Source organism: Lutjanus erythropterus, chromosome 24 (assembly GCF_056507025.1).
Source record: "Lutjanus erythropterus isolate fLutEry1 chromosome 24, fLutEry1.hap2, whole genome shotgun sequence".
Classification (NCBI taxonomy): domain Eukaryota; kingdom Metazoa; phylum Chordata; class Actinopteri; order Lutjaniformes; family Lutjanidae; genus Lutjanus; species Lutjanus erythropterus.
In genome coordinates, this window is record NC_139340.1 from 14,335,167 (window position 1) to 14,361,861 (window position 26,695).

The window sequence follows — 26,695 nt, forward strand, 5'->3', positions numbered from 1 at the left end:
AGAACAAAGGTGGATGGTTGAACAGCAGGACAGAAATTAAAGAGGACGTGAGAGCTGTAATCACAGGCTTCATCATTTGTTTACTGCTGTGTGTTCGGCCATCTTTGCAGACATCTACACTGTGTTTATCTCCGATTGCTAAGTCATCATTTTATTGGGTGTTGTGTGTTTGACGGAGGGCACTTGGCGTGTTTGCTCGACACCCGGCGAGCCCCTCCACAAATTGGAAACAATGTGTTTGTGTACCAGTCTGAGAGAAACAGAGATGACTCCTGCAGACAAAAAAAAAAAAAAAGAGCAGCCCCGACTCAAAAGCAAAGCCCAACAGAGACAAAAGGAAAAAAAACACAGCGAGGAAGGAACATTGTAGTCGGGGAAATTGGGAAAGGATGGAGAGTGTGTGATTGCGTGTGCGTGTTTGATTGGGAGACAAGAAGGCCCCCGAGCAAAAAGAACATTCAGTCACGAAAAAGAAAGAAAGTAGACAGTGAGTGCTGCACAATGCACTGTAAATTCTCAAACAACGGCTTTTGTTTACTTCAATTGAATAGGGCTTCAGGTCTGTCTTTGAGACAGGTTTCTATTACAGGCAGCAGGGTGAAAATGGAGGGTCTCCCAGCAATCTAAATTTCATGATACCTGACTTTGTAGTGTGAGTAGAGATGCTTCACTTGTTCTGTTCAAGCAATATACAAGCAGTGGTTGATGACCTAACAAATAGCTGCTAAATATAAGATTATGTCTGAACTTTATTAGTGATTTCTCCTGTAAACAACAGATTACTGACAGACAAAATTAAAGACGAGCTGGTGAGGAAAGTGAAGAGCAACGTGTTTGCTGGAGGAGACCAAAACAGCAAAAAGGAGATGGATATCGGATTTGATTCCAAATGAATGCTAATGTTTCCCATTTAATTTGCTGTAAGTTTCTGCATGATGACATTTCTAGCAGTGGAACATTTGCATGTGAGCAACCCAGGTGCTAATTTGTCATTTCCAGCCTGGAGGTTGCTGGCTTTGAGGATGCTGTTTAGCGACAGGGGACTTTAAAAACAGTTATCGAACGCCGCCTCACTGCCTGAAACAGGCGGTCAGTGGCAGGCTTATACCCACAGTCTCACAGACCCTGCAGATTTTATTTTGAAAAGTGACTTAACGCCGTTCTGACGCTGCTGTTCACTACCCTCACTGATCTGTTGCCCCTCTGTCCACACCCACCGCTCATGTCTCAGTGCGCGGACATATCCGAAATTATACCTCTACATCACTGCAGCAAGACAGGAAGTTAACCCACCGGAGGTCAGACAAACAAGATTTTTAACTGGCATTGCTCTTTAATAATTCACTTAAAGGAAAGTTTGTCAAAGTCAAGGTTAAAATTTAAAGGTGAAAACTGTCTACATAATAGCATGGACTATATTAAGGAAGTAAGTAAGGGAATAAGTGTATACACAATATAAAAGACGAATGAGACAGCTGGAGGACATAAAGGTAAATATTGTCTTATCAGCACGGCTGTGAATCAAATGTTCAGTTTTTTGTCTGTTCATGTTTTATTGTGCACGTTGGCACTCGACAACCTGAAGTATGTCGTTTCAACACGAAAGGGCAGCTGATTAAAGCAAATGGATCACCGCATAAACACAACAAACCTATGATTTGAAACCAAAGCTGCACACACACACAGCGCGTCTATCTTTTATCCTCAAGGTTCTTTCTCCTCAGACCTAGAGCCAAGGACTTTAAAAGCTATTTCCAGCTGCCTTCTCAGTCAATTTCCTGTGACGGGGGTAATTTTATCTCTGAAAAAGGATGGGTGTTCCCACAATAACCTCCACAGCTCTTATCAGACGCACCACCACTGCCACTGTAAAAAGGAAACTATTCCAATCATCTGATATTCGCTTTTTTTTTTTTCCCTTGTGCCGAGTGGGGGATATCTCCAATTCCAGCAGATCAGGGCAAAGAGTGATATGCATGAAATGGTCCGGAAAATACGACCAAAATAGTTTCAACTTGTCAGACTCGAAAAATGAAAAGAAAACATCATATCTGAGTGAAAGCGGGGAGAAAAAAGGCAGTGAATGTAACATCTTAAGTATTTCAAGTTTAAATCGTTTGGGTTACCTGACAAACGCAGGCTTCTGCTCTGCCTCCTCTTTTGGGAAGTCCCACAAACTTTTTTTCTGTCTTTATGAATTAAAAATCAAATGTTTTGCTCAGCATAAATATTGCAAGGCAGACGGGCTTGTTTCTGGTGGCAATTAGCTCAGATCAAGGCCTTTGTTTCTTGTTTCTGTCGCTACTTTAAAAGTTTTGTGGCAAACAAAGGGATAGTTCAGATTGTTTGATGTGGGGCTGTATGAGGTACTTATCAACAGTCAGTTTATTACCTGCAGTGCCAGTATGCAGCCTAAGCAATGACCACTTCTTCGTTTTCGGGCAGAATTTCATCATTTTCGGCATGCATTTTCTGAAGGGCCATATTGCTTGGTGTGAGTGGGCGTGGCCATGTTTGCTCATAACTCAAGATGACTTCGGGCGATGGTGATTATACTCACTGGAGGCAGAATTAAACTAGGCGTTGACTGATAGTTTTGACTGAGCTGCACAAGCACAGAAAGGGCTTGAACCTGCAGATAGCCATTTGTTTGTTAGTGTTATATTAAATAACTAAGCAGTAGACCAGCAACTCCTGTGTTTCCGTGGGGTAAAATTACTGATTAGGCTGTGGATGAGTCCCTCATACAGCCTCACATCCAATAATCTGAACTATCCCTTTAAAAGCTGCAACTCAGTCCAGTATGGCCTGTAAAAAAATCAGAAGTAACAAACTGTTCAATTAAATTTAGTTGAGGAATTATTCCAATTAACTCTTCACATATGCTTGTGTTATATAATCATAATTGAAGATGAGATTACCGCCTCTGTCAACATTTGTTAGCTTGTACAGTGTGTGGGTTTGCTGCAGCACGCTATTAGTGTGCCACGAGAAGCTGCCGCGCACAGATTAAAAACAACAAGAGGAAGAAAAAAAACTGTTTACTGAAATGAATAAAGGTTAAGTGAACTGACATGTACAGAACTCAGCTTTCTACTTTGAAACACAATCTAGCCTGAGGCGGAGATATATTTTAAGCCTCACTGTTACTGAAGAAGAAGCAGCAAAACAAGTCAGGCAGTGATAGGAGTAAAAAAGGTGATACTAATTTTTGTTCAGTACTATTTTGCCTTTATCTTTTATTATTGTCCTAGCCTTTAAAACCAATAGTCCAATTTAACTTGACTGAATTTGAAAAGACAAGTTGAGGTAACGTAATGATTCAAAACATAAACTTTTCTACTTGAGAAAAGTTAAAAGTTTACAGCAACATATTATAATAGATTTGTTTAGTGTTGAGCTGAACTCAGACTCTTAAATTTTTAAAAATTTTTACCAGCCACAAAGTTTTTGCTGAGATATTTACTTTTCTTCTATTTAATTTTCAGGCATCATAAATTTTAATTATAGGTCAGCAAAACTTTAGTTTATTCCAAAACTTCAGAGCTCGAGTTGCAGCTATTGCAGTAAGGATGCCTTGAAATTTTGAGTTGTCTCCACTTTTTTTTTTTTTACAGTGTAAAAATATAGTGTCAGATAAACCTGATATTAAGTTGTACATAAGAAAATATGTTCCATCAACTTAAGATATCTGGTTGAACAAGCAATTCTATAATCACACTGCAGTGCATGTTGGAAAGTCTGCTGATATGCTGATGTGAGAAAAGTGTCAGCTTATGTCACTAAAGCATCATGATGCTCTAATGTTTGTGGAAGAGAGACAATTATCAGTGTTTGTTGATCGTGACAGAAATCCTTCCCTTTAATGCTGTTCCTGGATTCTGTGGAGGTCGGTTCAGGGTTAACAGGGTCTTAACCCCGCTGTTTGTATCAAACTCACGTCATGTGCCAGCTGGCTGGCGTGAGGGTCTTCAGGGCTTAACAGGTGGTCAAATCCCCTCTAACTTTTAGCAGAAAGGGCACATTTGTTTTTCTGTGTGTGAGAAAGGAGGGGCTGCCTCTGTCTTGAGATTAGAGTCAGGGGGAGAGGGCAGATGGAGTCTGTAGTGTAAGTGTGGGCAGACATGCATGCATGCATGCCTGTGTGTGTGTGTTTATGTGAGAGAGACTCAAAATCTATGAAGCAGTCATGCATACTTTTATTTACCACTGACTGACTTTTAAAAGCCAGCACTGTGGTTAAAGTCTGATTAGGTTTAAGCACCGAACCTACTTGGTTAAGGCAGAAGAAGGTTAAAATAAACCAAAGCTGACTTTTAAAAGGAAAAGTGGTGTGAATGCACTGCCCTACAAAGGCGGACAGCAGGAACTACAGAGGCAGTGAAGTTTAGAAGAGAGAGATTTTAGTGCTGGTCAGCAAACTGTGCCACAGAAGAGCTGTAATGCATCCAGACATTACTGCTGCAGAACCTATAAAACGCCCAAAATAGCCCTATGCAGATGCTGCACTTTGCTTCTGGGTCGTCACAGGATGCAAGGGGCAGGTGTAGTATCGACAAACAAAACCCCAATTCCTAAAAAGATGTAAGATATAATAAAAGTATAATATAGCTCCTTCTTTAGCTGTATATGTGGTGAACTCTGAGTCCATTAAGGGCAGTTATAATCTCTAACTTCCAATCATTTTTTTTAGATATCAAAGAACAATAAGCTGTTTTGCCCTCATGGTTGCATGTATACATGAAGTCCTGAGGCAGTTCATTTACATTCAGACTTAGCATGCTACTTGCACCTGTGCTTTCCTTATCATGCAGCCTGAGATGAATTCTCCTCAAAGTATTTCTTCATGGGTGATAACATGTACTACACACGAAGTGCATGAGAGGTTCACAGTATGTTATGTAACACGTGTTTTAAGAGGCATAATAGTTGTACCATCTCCTTTGCTTGCATAGGCAACTTGTGAGCCTGCCAGAGCAAAGAGAAATCTGCTATTGCTTTGTTTTTTTCTTTTATAGCAGATAATTAGCCTGTATGATAACCGCGGGGTGTGCTGACCTGTGCTATGCTACATTTTCTTTCCAGCTGAATGGAGGGAGAAAGAGAAGCATGATAATTAGATGATGCACTGACCTGTAGCTTTCCCGCTAATTATTCTCCTCTGCTTAAATTTGCTGAAACACGCAAGATGAGAAGGTACAGACACACACATCAGCTGTGTGATGACTAAGGGCATCAAGCCCATCATCGGAGGCAGGATGGCTTGAATATTAAAGGGTGCCAGCCAGCAGAGGGCCCCTAATAATAGAGGGGACAGTGCATTAGTGGCTTTATGCAGATTTAAGATGATCCTGGGGAAATGAGGATCAGTGTGAGGGATGTTTTTTTCCTTTTACTGGGTGTTATTATTTGGTACTTTTCTTATCTTTAGAAGGTTTTGGATGTTAAATGAAGAATGCAATGACTTGCAAATGCTGCAACATGTCCCAGAAAAAATTGGGACAAGGCAATCCAGACAACATCTTTTTCAGGGATGTCCCCCACTTATTTCAGCGAGACAACAACAAGACATATTCTGCATATTCTGTAGTAAAAGACTTCGGGTACTAAACTGGCCTTCCTGCAGTCCAGACCTGTCTCCCGTTGAAAATATGTTATGAAAAAAGTTTTGGAACAACACATGATGGCATTTGGGTGACGTCTTTTTCAGGGAGGGATAATAGAACAATTCAAAATGAGTGAGGATTTGCAAATCACTGCATTCTGTTTTTATTGACTTTTTATAGACTGTCCCAACTTTTTTGGAATCCGGCCATTAGTCTCTGAAACTCCTAAGTCTTGGAGGGGAATTTTATTACACAGCTGCTATTTTCTTATTGAGCTCTACTGTTCCAGTAATTAGAAAATCAGCACCTTTTCTTCTGTGAGTGCTGCAACTTGGAATCAGTTGTGATTCACATTCTTCCATTATATCACTGAAGGCATGCCTTCTCTCTGAGGACTAATTACAAACTACAGTACTTCACACTTCAATATGTGTTTCAGAGTTTTGGTAAAAAGAAAAACCTGTTTCTCATAGGAGCAGCGCGTGATATTTCATTTACAGACGCAGAAAGGCTGAATAAACACTTTCCGAGTGGGCGCGCAGGAGGGTATTGCTCTAAATGTTCCCCGGGTGAATGACGCTTTGGAAAAGCTGGACGTGTTTTCTCGCTCATTGTTCGGCCAGAAAATCTGTAACGTGTAACTAACGCGGCGCAGTCGAAAAATGTTTTTGTTGGAGGGGTTAATCGGCGCTGTCTGAAGAAAAGAAGAAAAACTCCTGACTTTATTTTCACCCAGATTTTGAAGTTTGACCCTCGTAAAGCTGCATCTGCTGCACGTTAGAGCATAACTGGCACAGAGAGATGTGAGCGTAAATATAGTCTGTGCCAGCCAACTTACAATTACTCTGCATCGATTTTAAAATCCTTCTCTACTGCCTGTCAGGCTGCATTCACATATAGATCAACTTAAGAGTTATAAACATACTCCTAATACTCCTGCAGGATTATTGATGATTTCTGATGACCTATAAACACACACCAAACCTTACTGAAGTGCAATTAATAGTGCTGCATTATTCAGGAGCGGGAGCAGATTATTATTAGAAGAACAGTGTCCGATGGACATTCCCAGTCACATTTCCTCCTGTGTGAGCTCTTGTGTAATACACACATCTACGCATATACACATTCTGCCTCTGTGGCCATTACCAGCATACTCTAATAGCCATGCTCAATTAAGCACACCTACACCCAGCAGGCAACCGGCGCTTGTTAACCTGCAACCTCATTGAAGACACCATGCCTCGTCACTAATGACACTCCACATATTCACTCCGTGTGCATGCCTGTGAATACCCTCCTGGCACACTGGCATGGTGTAGTAATTATGCTAATTGCTTAATTATTCAGGAGAGATAATAAGTCAGCGTGAGATGATACAATCTCACTTGATAATTGAGTTAGATACCTGGGTAAGGATAATAGGAAATTTCACACTGCAGAGCAGCATAAAATTAATGCTTAAAATTCAATTTATGTGTTAGATAAATATGGAGGGAATCTATAACCTTGACATACCTCCTGTCATTTGGGGCCGCAGGTTAATTAGGGCTCAGTTTTGGAAAAAAAAAAAAAAGACATATTCCATAAAAGCCATATTAATCAGAGAGAAGTGAATGTAAAAGAGTGAAAAAAAATGCAAACCCAAATTCCAGAAAAGTTGGGAATGCTGTGAAGAAAGTAAATAAGTTCAACTGGATACAGTACAAAGACAAGACATGTTGCAGGGTCAAATTCAAAATGAGTATATTTACAAAAAATAAATAAATAAATAAAAATGATCAGTTTGAACTTAAAATGTTGTCCTTGTACTGTATTTTACACAACATCCCAACTTTTTTGGAATTTTCTTTTTAAGTAAAATGAACTTCTGTGCTTACCCTGAGTTTTTCATAGCGGTCGCTCAGTGCTGCCACCTGGTGGTCTCTGTGCCTCCCGACCAGTTTGCACAGCGAGCAGATCAGCTGGTCGTCTGTGACACAGTACATGTTCACCTTCTCCTCCTCGTGCTCCAGGCATTGGAGCCCCCTGAGGTGGGAGTCCGGCATGGGCTCGATGAGCCGGTGGCCGGTGAACGGCTTCTTGTTCGGGTGAGTCGCACGGAGGCACTCCTCGCAGTACGACACCTCACACGTCACGCAAGTTTTCACGGCATCCTGCGGCGGGTCCTGCTCGCAGAACTGGCACTGGACCGGTTCGGGAGGCGTACCTGGGCTGGACATCGCGGCGCTGACGGGGACCAGCGCCAGTCGGTTGCTCCCTTCTTCGCCGGGAGAGTTGGGCCCGCTGTGGGGCGCCGGCAGCGGCAGTGGTAGAGGCAGCCCAGCTGAAGATGAGGCCCGCTGAACTCTATCGATAATGTTCTGCAAGGTCACGTTTCTCTTAAGTCCTTCTAGTCCACGCTCCGGACTCAGGGAAATGACATATCTACAGGTGGGGCACTGGAAGGCGCCGATGCTCTGAACAGACTCGTTGGTGGCGCAGTGGGAGATGAGGATGCGATGGGCGCAGCCGAAGCACAGGCTGTGGGCGCAGGGGAGCAGTAGTGGGTCTTCAAAGAGCTCCAGGCAGATTGGGCAGGTCAGCTCTGACTCCAGAGTGTCCATCCTGCTCAGAGGAGGCCAGGCGGGACCAGGCGCAGTGTCAGCGAAATCCAGAAGAGCCGCTCAGCTGTCTGCAGGCCGGAGACAGAGGGAGATAGATGGAGGGGAGCACAAAGAGAGAGGGGGGAAAAAAAGGGAAAGAAAGCACAGGGATTTGTGATTAAATGGTGTGAAACGGCTTACTTCTCACTGCTTTCTTGGGAGGGTTTATATCTCAATGGAGCAGACCACTGAGTGGACTTAAAGAATGGCACAGTGTTAAGTGTTGGATTTTCTAAGTCTGTGGGAAAACTGAAAATGAGGCAGAATTGATGTCTTCAAAGACCAGACAAATGCAACACTTGAAAAAGTTCTGAGCGTTTTATAATCACACATTCAGATCTTTAAAACCAGTGACAAATAATGGAATAATTGCAAAGGTGACAAAACAGATAAAAGCACACCAGAAAATAACCACCAACATTTGGCACAATGCTGAGCGGCAAACTTGATATCTACTTCAGTGGCAACAAATGACTCAAGATCCTCCAAGTCAGTGGTGTTCACAGCAAACTTATAAAAGTAGCTGTAGTGCAGAAAAAAAGATGGAAAAAGATGCAGAAAATATTGAGAACCCGGAGAAAATGGAAGATGAGCTGTGCTGACGGCCAAACGTACAGTTATCCTACAATTATCACGTGGCTGTAGTTTCAACCACATGTTACAAACATGCTGTTGACCCAGTTTTGCTCTCTGATCATTCTTGTTGCTGCTGGCTCTGCAGTTGCACAACATCTGGATCTGAGATCGCAGCATATAGCATCATAATGGTATATCCCCGATATCAAAGGGCTTTTGTTTATTAGTTTCTGACTGAGTATACTGAGTGTTATTGTGAAAAGGTGTGCGTGGAGGGTGTTGCACTGTAAAAAAAAAACGAATTTGATCCTTTTATATTTTCTCAGTTTGAAGCTTCAGCTCCTCCTGTTGGAACAACTTTGCTCCAGCAGTTCTAACCTTCATCAGTTTTTGCAGTGTTTTCATTATTGTGAAAAGACAGCTGTAATCTTATCTTAAAATGTCATAAAGACGCAATTTAATCATATGTTTTGTTCACAGTATAAAGAAAAGGAGTCTCAGGAGAGACTCTCACACAACACTGATAATCTTCTTTAGAAACTTAATTTAAGTTCATTGAACTCAGAACAATATGTTCATTCAACTCATCATTTTAAGCTAAAAGACTAAAGACTAAATTTAAAAACTTTTTCATATATATCAGTATATAACGACAACTTTAAGTAGTGTCATTTCACTCATCATCATCATCATCATCAGTGTGGCTGCTGTGCAAAATGGTCTTTTGCTTCTTCAATTAAAAACCGTCTGGAAAAATAATATTAACATTTAGAGTGATAAATACATCAGTGAGCTGATGAATAAGTGTGGCTGGGATCTTGATTCATTTCCATTTTAGTCAGAAGTTTTATCACTTTGTCCAGAAGTTAACTTTGAGCCTTTGACTCTGTTTTCTCTCTTCTGTTTTCTCTTTTTGTTCCGTCTCCATTTATGAACTTAGCCAGGGGGCTGTTAATAAAACAAGTCAGTTAGTTTGTGGAAGCAAATTTCACAGCCGCTGCAACAAAAAAAAAAAAAAAAAAAAGCTTTCACCACACAAAAGAGAAACTTTTCAAGATTAGATGAAACTCTATACAAACCCTTCAGGGAAATGGGATCATTGTAAGCTGAGGAAAATGGATCAGTGCAAAGAAAACAATATAGATAAGAATAATGGAATCTATTCAACACTTAATTAGAATAAAACAATGTATTGAAAATAAGTTTTTGTGTCTTTAGATTACAGTGAAGGAAGCAATCTAAAGATTTTCATCTCGATCATGCAAATGAACACTATAGACACTGCTCTAATTAATGCTAATTCTAGACTAAATCTCGACAAATTGCAATAATGACGATGACAAAAAAAGACATAATGCTTCCTGAATGAGTAGTGTGCATTTCTGAGGCAGGAAAATCATCCACTCTAAGCCCCACGTTTCAGCAGATGTCACTGTTTACTGAGCTTAAGGCTCGTGTGTGCATCTGAGTGGACTACTCAGAATATCCCTCCTGTTCGTTCTCTAGCCTTCTTTATGCATGGTTTCCTTTCATCCGCCGCAAAAAAAAGAAAAAAAGACAGAAAAAAACAAGTGCTGTAGATAAACTAAGTCCTCTGTGATTTTCGAGGCCAGATAACATTCATTTGCAGTGCAGATGAGCTGCAGGGATCAGAAAACGGGCGACAGAATAATACACAAAGGGCATTTTTTTAGATTTACTACTGTACGAAAATATAAACTGATGAGTGAAAAACTTTGATCTTCCAGAAAGGCAAAGCCACACGTTGAAATGAAGCAAACACGGAAGGGAATCGCACGCTTCAGATGAAATGGAAAGGGAGTGTGTTTGGATGGACTGTAAACACAACAAATCCTTAGAGACACACACACACACTCACATTTATGCTTGCATGCGTCCCTACATGTCCGTGCACATTGATACACACCCGTATCCAAAACCCACACATGCACAGTTTCTCTAAAGCACCAAAGAGTCTCCCTCAGGTGTCTGTCTTTTTAGAGATATTTTGTCAGTGAAGACTGAAGCTTGTTGACAGTAGAGTAAAACCTGGACAGCGTGTTGTGAAGTCACTGTGTCATGATGTTCTTGGCCTTGTGGTCAAGAAATCATCCCTGTGTCTCCAAACATACACGTAGCAGCTCTGAGTCTAAATTATTAGCTTTGCTTGATGTGGCTGTGACCAAGGAGGATGGACATTGACACAATTTGTCTGTTTCTCACTGTAAGAAAGACTCCAGTCTGCGTGATAAAATATTTTTATATCACATCATAAACTTCTGTCCATATTTGCATGCTCTCTCTCCCCCCTGCTGCAGGTCTGCATCACAGTTTTTATTAAGCGACGACGTGAGCGTCCAAATTCTAAAGTTTACTTCAGGGGTGGGAATCCCTCATTTCGATTCCAACTGATTGATGCATTTTGATGCAGCTTTTAAGCCAGGGGTCACCAATCGGATTGTATCTATCTAGTCTTTAAATCCAACAAGCATGTCAAGTGCTGTTAAGGATGTTAAATGTTTATGAGCTTGTTCTTTTCTGCCTTTGTTGCCGTATTCCTGCATATCTTGGTGTGTTACCGCCACTTGTAGATCAGTGGAATAGTGTTTGCAGGACTGTGTATTGTTTCATCCATGTGCGCGTGCGTCCTCACGTGTGAGACAATGAAAACAGGAACCCATTCACAGAATAACAGCCCCATGGCACGAGTACAGGTCTGACTTCATCGGGAAGCCTTTTAGGGCAGTGCAGGATTAATCACCAGGAAGAAATCTTTCAGACGTCAGAGTAATTCTGCACCCAGGCTCTCAGGTATGCAGATGCAAAAACAAACAACGCACAAAGAGTGGGACTTGAAAGATGACAAATTGAATTAGATGGTCCTTAAAGCTGCGCTAATCAATATTTTTATATAAACAATGGATCATATGGCTGTATATAATGTTAAATGGGTTGGTTGGTTGCTACTCAAACACAAACACAGAGAATTATCACTCAACTCCGCAGTCCCCCTCAGGTTTAATCAGCTAAAGAGCTTGATAATTCATTCAGGAGATGGTCCAGACACAGTGAAAGGAGAATGAATATTGGACTTCCATTTGTCGTGCAGCCGCAAACACGACTCCAAATGAATGCTAATAGCAACTTCGTGTCTGCTGGATGCATAAACAGGCAACTGTTTGCTTACTCGTATTGTCAGTGGTGTGTTTTCAGCTCGTTTTATTGCCCCCAAGTGGTCAAAAAAAATCAATTAATGCAGCTTTAAGTTTGATGAAGTTGATATAACATGTTGGACGTCAGCTCAGTGAAATGCATCAGCACTCTTTCATTAAGTCGCACCAGTAGACCACTAAAGTTAATGTTGTTCACTTGACAAACTTGGCTTAATTACAACTGGTTTAATTTGGCCGTACTCTTACAGAGCTAATTTCCCTTAGCATGGTAACACCTCATTTTACCAGTAACGTTTTATTTGAAGGGGTGGGCATAAGACTGTCGTAAGTGCTATTAAGTCACTTATGTCATTTTTAATGCAAGGTTGGCATTGTTTGAGACATCTCTGTTATGACAGCTTGACATAAATCAAGCCAATAATAACTTATGACAACTTAACTTGTCATTAACCATGGTACCATAACCTCTTGATGTATTTAACATTTAAACATAAAGTTAATGTCAAACTGTCACGTGGCCGTGACAAGACAGTTCTAAGTATGTCATGAATATTTTCCCTGACAGTAAATGAAGTGGTACAATATTCCTTTATGTTCATTACAGGTGTCATGAAAAGGTTATGACAGGTTTATGCACACCCCTTCAAATAAAAACAATATTACCATTTTAACTTGTAAAAACCTTCTCCATATTATAAAACCTGAAAAAATTATACTGGTAAGCTAGTGTCCATAGTTCAAAATGCACCACTTTACTTGATGTCAAGAAAAATATTCATGACACACTTATAATGGTCTCATGACAGCTAATGTCAAAACCAACCACGTGTCAAGCTGTCAGGACAGAGACATTGACTGGTTATGCTGCCTTGGTTATTGTCAAGTTGCCATTACAAAGACATCTCAGACAACCACAACTTAGCATTAAAAATTATATAACTGACTGGGCGACACTTAATCAAAACTGTGAAATTAATGGGCACATATCTTATGCAGTAATGTACAGGGTGTGTACTGTACACTGAGCACTGTGCAGGCTGAATAATGGTGTATTAATGAAGCAGAGTCTGAGGACATTTTATGAAGTCCAGCAGTCTGCACAGTTGTCAGCCAAGTAACATAAACAGCAAGTAGCACTTTACAGAAGCAGAGAAAGTTTCTGACAAAGCCAGGAAAGTTCGACAGTGATGGAGCTCTGACTGGTTACTACTTGACAGGAGGGAAACCTGCAGGCGCTAAGGGATAAATAGAATAAATTCGCCTCATTCTGACACACACCTAAATTTGTGCTCAAACATAAGCATACATACTCTCACAAACCCAAATTGGCAGCTGAGACAGAGTGAAATGCCTCTGAGCACACCATAGGTGACACTGTTGAACCGTGCATTGCGGTGACAGAGCACAAAACAGAAGAAACAGAAGGAAGAGCGATGAGGGAGAGGAGGAAAGGGGAGCATAGCAATGGGGGGAAATTAAAATCAGGGAAGGGAAGGAGTGGAAACAGGAATGTGAGAAGGGGAAAAGGGGCATTCAGGCTGAAGGAGGAAATTGGTAAACTCCAAGCCAAGTTGTTTATTTTTCCCACCATCACTTTGTGCTTCATGACTGTCAGAGCTGCCACAGTGTGTGAAAGGCTGCTGTCTGCTGTGCTGGCACCACTGAAACGTCAGTACCAATACTCTTCAGTGGGGGGCAATACAAAGCTGAATGAGCAGTGAAAGGATCCTCCACTCTCTTATTCCTCCTTCTTTTCCCTGCAGCTTCAGCATGCGAGCAATAGATGTTTCTTACCAAACAGAAAAACAGATTTCATGTACCAAAAATTCTATTTATTTATATATTATGCCCGTATATGTCTTATACATAAGTTGAGGTGCTGGAAGTTTACATTCCTTCAGTCTTTAAGTACCATATCTTGCATGGAGCCACAAAGTGCATATTTCAGATGCCTTTTACAGGGTCCTTGCTTTAAAAACAGTTGGCTGAAGTCAAAAGAACAAGACTAGGTCAAAGTGTACTGTATGGTTTGATGCGTATTGTCAGTGACCTCATTGAGGACAGTTGGCGGCACGCTACAAAAAAATCCCGAGGATGTATTTGAGGACGGCGCACGGGGTCACCTGAGGATGCAATTAAGGACCGACCGCAGATCGCTGTAAAGGCCTCCTTGAGGACACAAATGGGGACCGTCTATGCCTGTTCATTTTAAAAGAGCTATGGTTGATGGGAAAACTCCAACAGTGTAACTTTGTCACTCACGCAGTAAATCACAGACAGACTTCCATGTTTTTGTTCCAGACAAAAACACAAATTATCTAAAACCTGTTTTGGTGCATCCAATGTCTAGGATTCAGTGGCATCTAGCCGTAAGAACTCACCTCCCCCTGCAAGTGTGTAGGAGGATTTACATTTTGGGCCTTTTAAAGCTAATGTTGGCCCACACTTTCCTCGTCCATGAGGAACCACGAGGGTCTGTGAGGGTCCAATAGGCATAAATGTCGTCATCAGAGGGTGCATGCATGGGATATGTGCTGTCATCCGCATACATCCACTCTGTTGTGATCCAAAGACTTGACTGTGGCTTGTCCACAGACAGTTTACGCTAAGATACACAATGGAATATTGCCTATGCATGTGTGGAAATGCATCCTCCAGGCAGACTAGAAAGTAGAGCAGAAAGTAAACAGAATGTTGTCTGCAATTGTCTGTGTGCACGTCCGGTTGTGAGGACATTCAAGTTGACTTCGTTACAGGAATGTTGATATGCAATGTTGTTGCTTAGCAAATGCAATTCTAGAGTGATTTTAAACATTGCAGGTATATTGTTCCAACGTTTCCACAGCTTGTTTGGAGATTTTGTGGTGTTTTAGTAGCATTGCAGCAACGTCATGTCATCACTAACGATGTCACAAAATATACATCACAACTGCCAAGGTTGCAGGGACCTACTGTGTTTGTAGGGATTCAGAGTCTACTGGCATGAACTGAAACCAACTGCCTTAAAGGAAATATGAGGAAAATCTTAAAACACAAAAAAACACAGAAATTTCTAAGCCTGTCACTCACTTTTAATTTGTTTCCAAATCCCTTCTCACCACTTTCACATTTAGACTAATTATGTAAAAGAAAAAATGGAGCAATAATTCTTCCTGACAGCACTGCTTGTTTTTAAAAGAAAACACTCGAGAGAGATACTTGATATTTAAGAAACAGGACTGCTCCAAGGCACTCCTCTGGAAAAATATTCAGATGGCTACTTCATAATGGAATGCTAAAAACACAGACAATGATGTTACATGTTAAAATAGAGCTGGGTTGCAGCCCATGCATAGTGCCTTTTTGCCAGAGGAGTGCCTTAGACCTTTCTTCTTTTTTGAACTTCAGTGCTCCCTGCACAAGAGCACCTTTAATACAGACTTTTTTGAAGATACTTGACAAGAAAAATCTGCAGCTATACTGTGAAGCTCTGAACATGGTTGTAAACCCTGTGAACTTTCCCGTACGGATAGCAAAATAATATCCAACAGATATGATATGCTTCGGGGTGCATTAGAAGATCTGCGGTTGTCTCTCTCCACCTTTCAAAAGAATCACGTTGACGTCGCTGTATCATCTTTTACTTCTCTTTCTATTCCTGACAGTTTCATTGCTCTGCCTCTCTCCTGTTACAGGACTGTGCGCCAGGAGTCCAAAATGTTTCTATTTTGAGACGAACAAAGGTCATTGCCCTGATGCTGCTCTAAAATCTGTTTTTGTTATTCTGAAACAAAACTTTCTATGTGGCTTCTGATCCATAAATGTCAGCGACTGACCTTTAGTGTTCGGTCAGTGTAAAGCAAAACCTCACTTTTAATCTTTTTGAAGACTCCTTGAAAAACAAATAGCATCTCTATCAGAAGATCTAATGAAACACTTTTAAATTAAACCTATTTTCAACTTTTGATCTCTCTTCCTGTTTATATTTGGGCAGACTCCGCCATTAGTCTGTGCCCAACTTCTGAATCTTTCATCAACTTCGGGTCTAAGGAGGTTGTGGCTTTCCTTTCCACTCATAGTTTAAGCTGTTAAAATTTTCATGGGCGCTCTTTTCTATCCATTTTCTAAAAAGTGATTCGACAAGAGCACGGCGCAGACGAAAACAGAGGCGAGGCAGAGTCTGTGTTTTTGAAAATGGGAAAAGAATGTGACCGGCTCCTGCGGTTCTCCATAATACATGGAGACGCTCATCACGCTGATAATAACTGTTAATAACTGTGGGTCAAGCCACAGTTCTTCTCCCAGTCTTTTAACCATAAAAGCTTCTAAATTTCCCCCCTTTAAAGTCTTCAAAACTTTTAGCTGTTCAGCAAAATTAATATTTCAAGTCCACCATCACTTGACAAATTGAGCCAAAAAAGTTATATTCCTCCATGGCGGATGGGAGTGACTCCATTGCTCGCTCCTAGTAAATAATGTGACATGAAATCTCTCGCAAAATGATTATAGTAAGCAGCCAAACTCTATCCAACCCCGCCCACCAAAAAAAAACCCACATTTGGGTGGCAGAGGACTCCATTTGGTGGGTTTGACGTGAGCGGCTGTGGCAGTCCACGGAGCAAACCCGAGAAGTAGGTCATCCCCGTTGACCTCACTCACACAATCAGCATACACTGTGTGTGTCGCTGTATGATTCCGCTGTTCCAATTCCCTCTTAACTCACAGGAGGCAGAAAATAACACACGGTGTAATGTTGGAACCGAGCGAAGGAGCTGAAACTGAGTGTAAACATCACGATATCTGCCCGCTGACATACCAACCAAACTCCATAGGAAAGGTCAGTGATTTTACCTGGCAGAGCACTGGGAGTTGTTGGATATACCGGTGCCTCAATCTGTTAGTTTGCTTGTCTTATTGGATGACTTCAGTGAATCCAAACTATCCTTTTAAAACACAGAAGTCACACAATAACAAGAACAGATCCAGGCAGCAGCAGAACAGAATTTCCTGTGTTCTGTAAGATAAAATGACTGTTTTTTCCTATGGAGTTTGGTTTGGTTGGAGATAGCAATATTTAACTTCTGTGACATGGATTTTTGCTGACCTGCTTCTACTGTAAATAATACACAATAATCCAAACTAGCCCTTTAAGCTCTTAACAGCTTCTTCAGTAAACTTGCCCATAAACATCACCTACTTTCACAGCAGGGACACGCACAGGACGAACCGGTGCTCAATTATTCACAATTTTGTGAAAATCCACATGAATTATTCATACTTTTTGTGAATTATAAAACACAACATCTACCTTTTAGTGTCTTTTCCCTTTTAAAAAACTTCCTCCTCTCCATATTTAACAACATCTAAACCTTTCAACACCTTGTTTACTTCAATCTGTCAAAGAATTTTCAAAGACCCCTCAAGCGCTTATGGGATTTGCAATTCAGAATAATCTGCTTTCATAGCAGCAGTGGATAGCACACGACAAGAGATTAACCTTCGACCTCGGGGCGTCGTTGGGAACGAGTTGTCTTTTCAGGGTCATGCTGAGCACGGCAAGGTCGAAGCAAATTTTCCCTGCAAATTGATTTTCAAAAGGAGACTTTTAATACTCGTTCCCAGCTCTATGTTTTAGTTAGAGTAGCTTTGCACTGATTCCCTCTACAAAAAAGCCAAGTGAATTTTTTCCTTTGGGGTAGTGCGGACAATAAATCCATGGAGAACATATTATTATATTTCATGGAGAAAATGTTTAATTGTCCTCCTTGCTATGTCCTGATGAACAGATTGTTTTACTCGCAAAATTGGGTCAGATTTTGTGGATAAAATATTTTCTTGATGGAAATAGCTTTACTTGTTGTAAAAGACAAACTGCTAAAGCTCACTTAGCCATGCAGCTAACTAACTTTTCCCAGATATTTTGCTTGCAGGGATGACTTCTTTATGTTTACCTCATTATTTTAAACTTTGTTCACTTTTAACATGAATATCCAACTTTGCAAAGGACAGAAATTAAGGGAAAGCATAGTTTTACTTGTTAGTAGCTACTTTAAATGCTAGCAGGCTAGTTCACTCATAGGTCTGGCAATGCAAGACTACAACCCCAGTGTCATTGAGCACCATGTCTTTTCTTGCTCAATAACATATAACTCTGTTTTTTTGTCTGCTTCAACTTAGCTCAGGTGGCCATGCAGCTAACTGACTGTGTCTGAACGGATTACTTTTATATAGGCCTATACCTAAATTTAATAGTAGGAGAAACTGGGGAGTGCTGCACAATAAGTAATATATAAGCACAATAGCCCAACCTTAAACAAAAAAGGATTGTGTATGCAGCCATGAGAAAGGGTGCTGACATGCTCCCCCGCCATGTAGAGCAAAGTCAAAATATTTTCAGACGGTGTTTCCTTGCTAAATATTTGTCTTGGGCACTTCTTGTAGGAAGTGCGTGATAAATCTTGCAGCGCAAAAGCTGGAAGAAATTCATTTAATGTAATCCACAGCAGGCGCAGGCTCGCAGGTGTAGGTGCTGAGGCTCCAATTAGGACACGGGGAGAAAAAGCGTACTTGGGTGATGAACAAGCCCAGAGCTAAAGCGAAAGTCCAAACTCCACTTTTAGACTGGTGATAAAACGCTTTAGATGTCAAACTCAAAGGAGAATTAGATTTTAGGAATCTCTCTCATCTCTTAGCATCCCTCCTTCTCATCTCGCCTCCTCTCCTCCACCTCCTTTTTCAACTCCCCCCGACTCCCCTGTGCACTACAAGGCTGCATTTTCTGGATTGTTAACAAGTTAAAACCACTAACTGTTGCCACACGCGCTCAAAAACACACACAGCCTTTGTCTGATTCCAGACACCCTGCCATGCTGATCCTTAATCCGCCTTCTACCACACTAGCTGTGACCAATCACGGCCTTTCATGTTCTGAAGCGGTCAGTCACACCTAACAGGATTGGCCGGCCGTAGTCCGGGATGCCGAGGCTATTAGTGATTATGATAAAGGGTGACATTTGTGATCGTGGGTTTTTGTGTGTGTATTTGTGTGTGTGTGTGTGTGGCGCCGGAACTGTCTGTTTGTGTGACCCAGATTGGGGACAGCGCTGCATGTGAAATTAGATGTGATGTTTGGGGGCCGGAGATTATAAAGGACAAAAACAAGTCTGGTGCTGTCAAGGACATATTTCATCAGGGTGAATGATCTTCGCACCCATGACACGCGCATGCACACAGTGCCGGTTATTGTGTCAGATACACTGAAAGCCGAACACGCTGCGCCTCAAGGTTACATCTGTTTCACTTCCCTTCCTCTTCTTTATAACGAAATCCCACTCAAGGATCGTTCCATCACTCACTCACATATCTTTAGTTAATCTTACATTGGCAAGATAGTAAAACAGATACAGTGTTACCTTGGGAATTGGATTTAGGATGACTATATTTCCTTTTACACTATAAAATTTAGTTACTTCCTCCTGCCGCGATCACAATTATTCTACAATGCCATAATGTTGCCGCAAAATATGTGCTTAGGATCCCCTAGCGGACATGAAAGTGATTAAATAGTGGTTATTCCCAAAAGTGCTAAATTATCATTGCAAAACCGATTGGATAATGAAATGTTTTCAACGTGAAAGCGGCCCCAGAGAGCTGGCAGAGATGAGGTAAGCTAGTTTATGCATGTATGAACACAGCACCAGGGGGGGATACATCTGAGGCATGCAGCATCTGCATGGCTTATAGGAGCAGCTGTAAGGAGGCATGGGGTCTGAGGTGGATTTACTCATTTGAAGTAAATGATTCAGGTGTGTTCGCTGCAAAATGTATCCCCTTTATCAAGTTATTTTTGAGTAGTGTTTAGAGCCTTAAAGGGGAAGTTCATCCCAGAATCAAAGATGTTTTTTTTCCTCTTCCTTGTCGTGCTGTTTATCCATCTAGATCAGTCACCATCTCAGAAACCGCCTTGCAAAACTGAGCAGGCTGATGCTGACACACCCAATGCTCGCCATGCCATGCTAACTTAGCAGCTAGGAGAGAAGACAAAAAACTGTTTAATGCAATATAGTTCTGGAGATATTGGCTGTAGAGATCAATGCCTTCTCTTCAATATAATGTAAGCTTGTGGTGCTCAAAGCACCAAAAAGTGTCCTACCTTTGAAAAACTCATAAGCAACGTGTCTTTCCAGAAATCATGACCCAGTTACTCAAGATAATCTACAAACCTCTGTCTCATGTGTAGAAAATATTTTCTCTCTACCAGCTTCACCGCGCTAGCTAGCTCAGCGATGCAAACATTACAGCTCAGCTGAAGTGGATGCCGTAAATGTTTCCATCCCACGCTGTCACGAGCACAAGCCTTTCATCCATGACTTCCTTTGACACAGTGATAATGTAACTCGCACCAAATGGCACTACAGGGCAAAGGAAAAAGAATAGATTCTGGGGTGAACTGTCCCTTTAAAGTCTCTAAAAGAAGTGCAGCAGCAAGAGCATTGCAACTTCTTTATAATATTTGCATTTGTAAATTTGTGAGATGCTATGTGATGCAGAACAAGAGCAGTGTGCAGCTTCTTCTTTTCTCAGGACTGAAAGTGTCAATTATAGACAGAAATAGCTGGGGATGTTTTTACAATGTGGTCAAGGAGCTAGTTTAGAGTTCTGTTTTCTCAGGAAGACCTTTTTCTTTGCACAGCACGTGCAAAGTGACCTCAGTTTAACCTCAGCATGCCTAAAATGACCCTGCTTCATAGAGCACCTCGCTTGTCATAACACTTAACATGTGGGCAGCTTTGGAATATGCTTACAATTACATTTTTTTAACCGTTGCACTTTTTGAGTATCAGTGATGAGAGCAGAGTGAGACTTCACATGATCCCCATGAGGGGAAGGAATGTCAAAAAACACGATGATATTGAACACGGGGCTGCATCTCGAACAGCGGATGTTCCAAAATGATGTGATGTGACTTTTGAACATCTGCCGGTCTGCAGCAGATTAAGTAAAACCCTCAGTGCATATCAAATGGCTGCGACATATCTTCAGACTCACAATCTGAGGAGCAAAATAACAAAAACAAATCCATGACTGATACCTGTGAAATGTTGTTTACCAGGCGGCACTCTCAGAGAATAAGTGATTGCTTTGCTTCGGATGGAAAAACTGTAAAAGGTCATGTTATCAGAGATTTCAAAGGAAGTAAACTTTGTCACTTTTGTGGACAGTTTTTGCTGTACTTTGCAGAGCAACAAGTGAGTTCTGCAAGAGAGTTATACTGCAGCATTACTGTGGTATAATTTGAAATTTGGTCCACATGCAACTTGTTTAGCACTTATCTGGGGCTGTATCACACAAACTCAAATGTTTGGTAACCATAGGAATTAGAGTCAGAACCTGATTTAATAATAAAGATGCCAAACAGATGAACAGTTCCTTAGACAATCCTAACTGAACATGGGAGTATATTACACAGGCATCCTAACGAAAATCTTCAGTGAACTTTCCTAATTTTAGGATAAAGTGTGCTAACTTTCATTTTTCCACCTTTAGTAGTAGCTAATTTACTACCTAGTTAATGGTAGTGTTCGCTAACAGTAGCTCACAGTAGTCATGGTTCAACATTAGCTGTGGTTCTCTGGATCATGGCCACGAAAAGTTGCTCTGTGGCCACCAAATGATTTCATTCCCGTACTGCGAGCCTTTGACAGCACGTCACAGTTCCACAAACATCCAGATCCCTTCACACCGTTTAATTCAACCATCTACTTAAACAGCAAACAGTACTTGCCACCGGCTAGCAGCCAATATGTTGGGGCTACTGAGGTATTGGTTTTTTCAAACTGCTAACATGATCGGTGTTTGCCGCCAGTTTCCTCAACCAGCCGGAAAGTTTAGCTTGTTCTCACAGGGAACAATGCCAGGAAACACCACGCCACTGTTCACTGGAAAAGATCACAGTAGTGTCACAATTAAGGAAGACTACATTAAATTTGATTTAAATTGCAAATCATACAGGAAACCAGTGTTATAGCCTCAGAATATGCATAATCTGGTGCAGTCTACTTCCTTTACCTCTGAAATTACTTGGTAAGAAAAGTGGAAAGCATGCAGTGCAAAAATGGACAACGATATTTAGAGTTCAAATTTTAAGTTAGGTGCAAAACTACACTTGAAATTTGTAAAGCGACGTACTGTAAAAGCTCCTGACAGCTGCAAAAAAAAAAAAAAAAAGTTTGAGCAACCACTTATCCTCTCCGCAGGACTACACAAGCTGCCAAGTCTCACTGAAGCGATTGTGCTCATTGTCACAAGTTTCCATGGCAACGTTGCATTCTCATCTTATTCGGTTGGTGATTAAAGAACGCACTGGGGTGAATAAAATGAACTGAACTGAACTGAACTGAACTGGAGTGGAAATAGGGGGAGGATGGTTATAAAAAGTATTCCAGTCTGTCTTTGTCCTTTTTGAAGGATGTTTAGATAGCAATTAGCAGTTTGCCCCTCAAGCGTCTGAAGTGGGAGACTGCTGATGCTTTGTAGATCAAATTAACCAATTAGGCAGAGATAAGAGTCTCATAAGTTATACCTCCCTGTTTTATCATGTAAGCTACACGCTGGTGAGATAACAGGGTGTTTTAGGGGGCAACGTAGGTGGCTAATGCGATCAGCACACAGCGACAAAGTTCTCCTGAAGACATTTTTTCTCGAACGGAGAGCGCACCTTTTCCCTCCTCCCCACTTTAAACAAACTGACAGATGTGCCCCACGCAGGAAAAGAAATGACAATACTGCCTCCGCTATATTTGTCGACATGGTTCCCACAGTCAATCTTCAGAGATCTGAGAGCTGAGATGCTTTTCTCAAGCCCGCCCAGGCTGACAATGCCACTGAAACGTGTCAAGGGAAACAGGAAAAGAAACAGCAACAATGCTATTGTTGCTATATTGGTCGGCACAGTGACAACTACAAACCAGACTTCAGACAAGGCCTCCTTGTCCCTTCCTACTCACTGTTTGTCAAAGAAAATTTAGGCTGTGGCTTACTGCAAACTTGTATGTATAGACTTCTTAATGCACACAAAAGGTTTAACCAGCATTATTGTTGCACACTCTAAAATGTGCAGTTTGATCTCCTAAAATTAGGTAAGGATCTATGGCTTTTTCACATGGGGATACACATGTCAATTTTTTGCCTTTTTTCCCAGGAGGGCAAAGTCGTGGCCCACCTTACTATGCCTCTGATTGGCTTAACCTAATATTCCTACCCTCATTATACCAACCACTTCTCATGCCTAAACTTAACCAATCAACGAAGGCAACGACTACTTGCCAGTTGGGGGTGGAGGAGGGCAGGTCATGACTTTGCCCTCCTGGGACAACAAGCTATCACCATAGGCTATAGAAGCTGAGATGTGCAGTGCATCTTGGTGCATTTAGGTGCTGTCAGAACGGCTCCACGAGGAGTTTTATCTTGAAAAAATGTTTCATGGTATCATCGAACTGCAGGGGTACAGACAGCATTATTTCCCAGGAGGGTAACTCTGCCCCTAATTGGCTAGTGCCAATTGTCTTCATTAGTTGGGTTGGTTAGGTTTGGGCATGAGGAGTGTTTGGTCAGAGTAAGAATATTAGGGTCAGCCAGTCAGAGGCAGAGTAGGTTGGGTAATGACTTTGCCCTCCTGGGGAAAAAAAAACAGAGGGCAAAGCCATGATTCAGCCTACGCCACACCTGTCAGGTGGATGGATTGTGGATTGGATTAAGGAACTTGTGAACAAGATTTGGGAGAAATAAAGCTTTTGTGTGCATAGATAAAGTTGCCACAAAACTTCTTCTATTTAACACATTTGCTTTGGTCAAAACTATGATCATCCCTGAAACTGTACTACAGCTATAATCTACAGTCTCAGTACAGTAGCCTCCCTTCCTTGAGTTCCCCCATTGTCTCGCAGATCAAACACTGAACCTGGATTTCCTTGATCCCTGTGACCCTTAGCAGGTGAGAAGGATCAGTCGTAGCGCTGAGCCCGTGGCAACCAGCTGTCACACACACGTTTTGGCACGCACGCCCGCACATACACACACACACACACACACACAAACACGCCTCAGCACACAGGAGATGCTGTGAAATTGAATAACATGACCTCTGGGATGCTTGAACACAGAGTTGTACAAATGTGAATGAATGAAGTGTAACATTGCAGGGCGCAGAGCATACAGTCATGCGGATGAATAATCATAAAAGTGCGGTACGTTCGCATGCACATGCAAAATGTAGGAAAAGCTGTTAAATTAGCAAACTCCCTCTTAACTGCAAAAAAAAAAAAAAGACCAAACATTCGGGGACCTTTAAAGCCTCTCGCACACACTTACAGCACTCAAGTAGACACACTATTTATGCATCCCTCAAGGCACTGTCTCCTGTCTTTATGCATCTTGGGCTTCAAGCAACCACCAAAACACACAGTGGCTCTTTGAAAATTGGGTCACACAAAACAGACTCTCACATCCAATGTAACCCCACCCACCCACCCACACACACACACATGGACACACACACACTCACACATTTAAACACAATTAAATATTCTTCCGTGGTCAATATTGAATAGTTTCACAAAACTCCCCACATGCAAACACACATTTTGGGAGCTAAACATGGAGGGGCAGCGTCAGGGTAATAAAAGTTGAAGTTGGCAAAGAGCTGAGACATTTTAGGCAATCAGCAATAAACAGCTCATTCCTCATGGTAAAAACAGACGTCTTGTTATGAATCAATAATCAGAAATGCACATTTTTCTGGAGAATTAGGGCTTGGGTATAGAGTTAGGGTGAGGGTAATTAAAGGGGAAGTTGCCAAAGAGCTGAAACATTTAAGGCAATCAGGAATAAACTATACTTTCCACATGGTAAAAACAGACTTCTTCTAATAAATCAAAATTCAGGAGTACACTTGTTAGGGGCTAAACATGGGTAGTTTGGGTAGGATCAGGGTTAGGGTTATGAAAGTTGACAAAGAGCTGACACATTTAATGCAATCACTCATTCCGCATGACTTCTCGCTATAAATCAAATTTCAGAAACTGTTTCTACTGCAAGTTTCTGATACAGATGGCTCCCCTGCACTCATTGGCTGAGTCCCGGAGCCACTGCTCTATCATTATCATTCCAGTAATGCTGGCACTCATCGCCTCCACTCCTCATTTCCACTGAGAATACAGTCTGAGCTGAGATGGAGGGTGAAAAGCGTGCGGGAATCCCCCAGAGGACTCACAGACTTAAGTAAACTAAGAAGAACGCACAAACTCCCACTGAGACAGGTCCCTTCTAAATACAGCAAAGCATAAAGAAAACACTCCTTTTCCCATCCTCCTCTTACCTTCCACATGATTAAAATCCCATCATCCACAAACAAAGTGAGAAAGAGAGGAAGAGAGAGAGATGGAGGGGGGGAGAATGGAGGCTATCTTTGGCTCTCTCTTTCCTCTATGGGACGCGGCAACAGCAGCAGGAGCGGCGGCGGCAAGCAGCGGCGAACTTGGGAGTCAGTGAGGATGTGGATATGTCTCCGTGGCTGTGTCATCACCTCTCATGACATGTTTCCTCCCCTGCCTGTGTAAGCCTTTCCATCCTGACCCAGCAGAGAGAGAGAAAGAGAGATAGAGCAGGGACAAACTAGTGCACCGCCCCCCTCTCCATATCCCCTCCTCCTCCCCCTCCTCCTCCTCCTCCTCCTCCGTCCATCCCTCCCTCCTCTGTTCGCCTGTATTCAAATCTGCCAGTGGGCTGCCCTGTCTCTAAGTAGGCCAATCACTGAACCCATGGGGGTGGAGTCTGTGTGCGAGTATGAGTTTACAGTCAGATGTGTCACACTGACATTCTCTGAGTGTGTATGCATGTCTGCTCGTCCTGGCCTACATGCTGACTTGCGTGCAAACACATGTGGACATGTGTCTGTACAGATGCATGCAGTCCAAAGCCAAGTTTTGCTTTGACTAAGAAGACTAAAACCTGCGTTTCTACCAGTTCAGTTCAGTTAGAACTCGGGATGCACCAAAACATTTTACATTTGGGTTTTTGCTGAGACTAAGAACTCATATTCTAAATGTGTCCGGCTGCTGGCATTAGCAAACTCCTTGAACTCTCCAAGTACTTTTATGAGTACAAGTGCATGAGCGCAGCATCGGGCGAATACCCCAATACTGATGGAAACACATTCCAGGGACGGGCTTTAATATTTTTAAGCACTCTGCCTCCAACTTTGGTGAAAAAGGACCTTTTTGGTGGCCCAAATGTCAACTTAAATAAAGACAAGACAGAAAAGGCAGTTTAACCCCAATTAACACAGCCTTCTTTTACTGTGACGCTTGTGTTGTCCGCTTTCCTCATGAATTTTGATGTGGTGTTTCCTGGAGGGTTTTCTGATGAAACATGAGCTAAACTTCTCGGCTCATTGAGGAAACTGTCGGCACACGCCACAGTACATTACGTCCTAAAGTGTCATATTTTAGCCTGGTTCCTGGTTCCATTCATTCCTAAATTATCTTCATTTTTTCTTAGTGCGCGTTTTGTTTTTCTGGTTCTTCCATGAGGATCGTGTTAGCAGTTTGAGCAGGCTTAGTTGACCCATACTTCAGTAGCCATCTTTACATTAACAGCAATCACCGTCAACAACAATTTAAAATGCTATCAAATCGCAAAATTGGAGTGAAAATGTCTA

General features: G+C 41.8%; 1 protein-coding gene across 2 annotated transcripts in view; it reads right to left on the minus strand.

Annotated features, from left to right (window-relative positions):
* Positions 1 to 26,695, minus strand: part of LOC146304818 (E3 ubiquitin-protein ligase Midline-1-like) — a 71,431-nt gene that overhangs the window by 22,366 nt on the left and 22,370 nt on the right. The window contains exons 1-2 of one of the 2 annotated variants that reach the window (XM_084713534.1): positions 25,355 to 25,636; positions 7,487 to 8,280 (exon numbers count right to left, since the gene is read on the minus strand). In XM_084713534.1, coding sequence (XP_084569660.1) covers positions 7,487 to 8,212 — 726 coding nt within the window. In that variant the 5' untranslated portion in view covers positions 8,213 to 8,280; positions 25,355 to 25,636. Of the gene's footprint in view, positions 1 to 7,486; positions 8,281 to 25,354; positions 25,637 to 26,695 lie in introns of those variants that run through there. The other variant, XM_084713535.1, reaches the window with a different exon arrangement.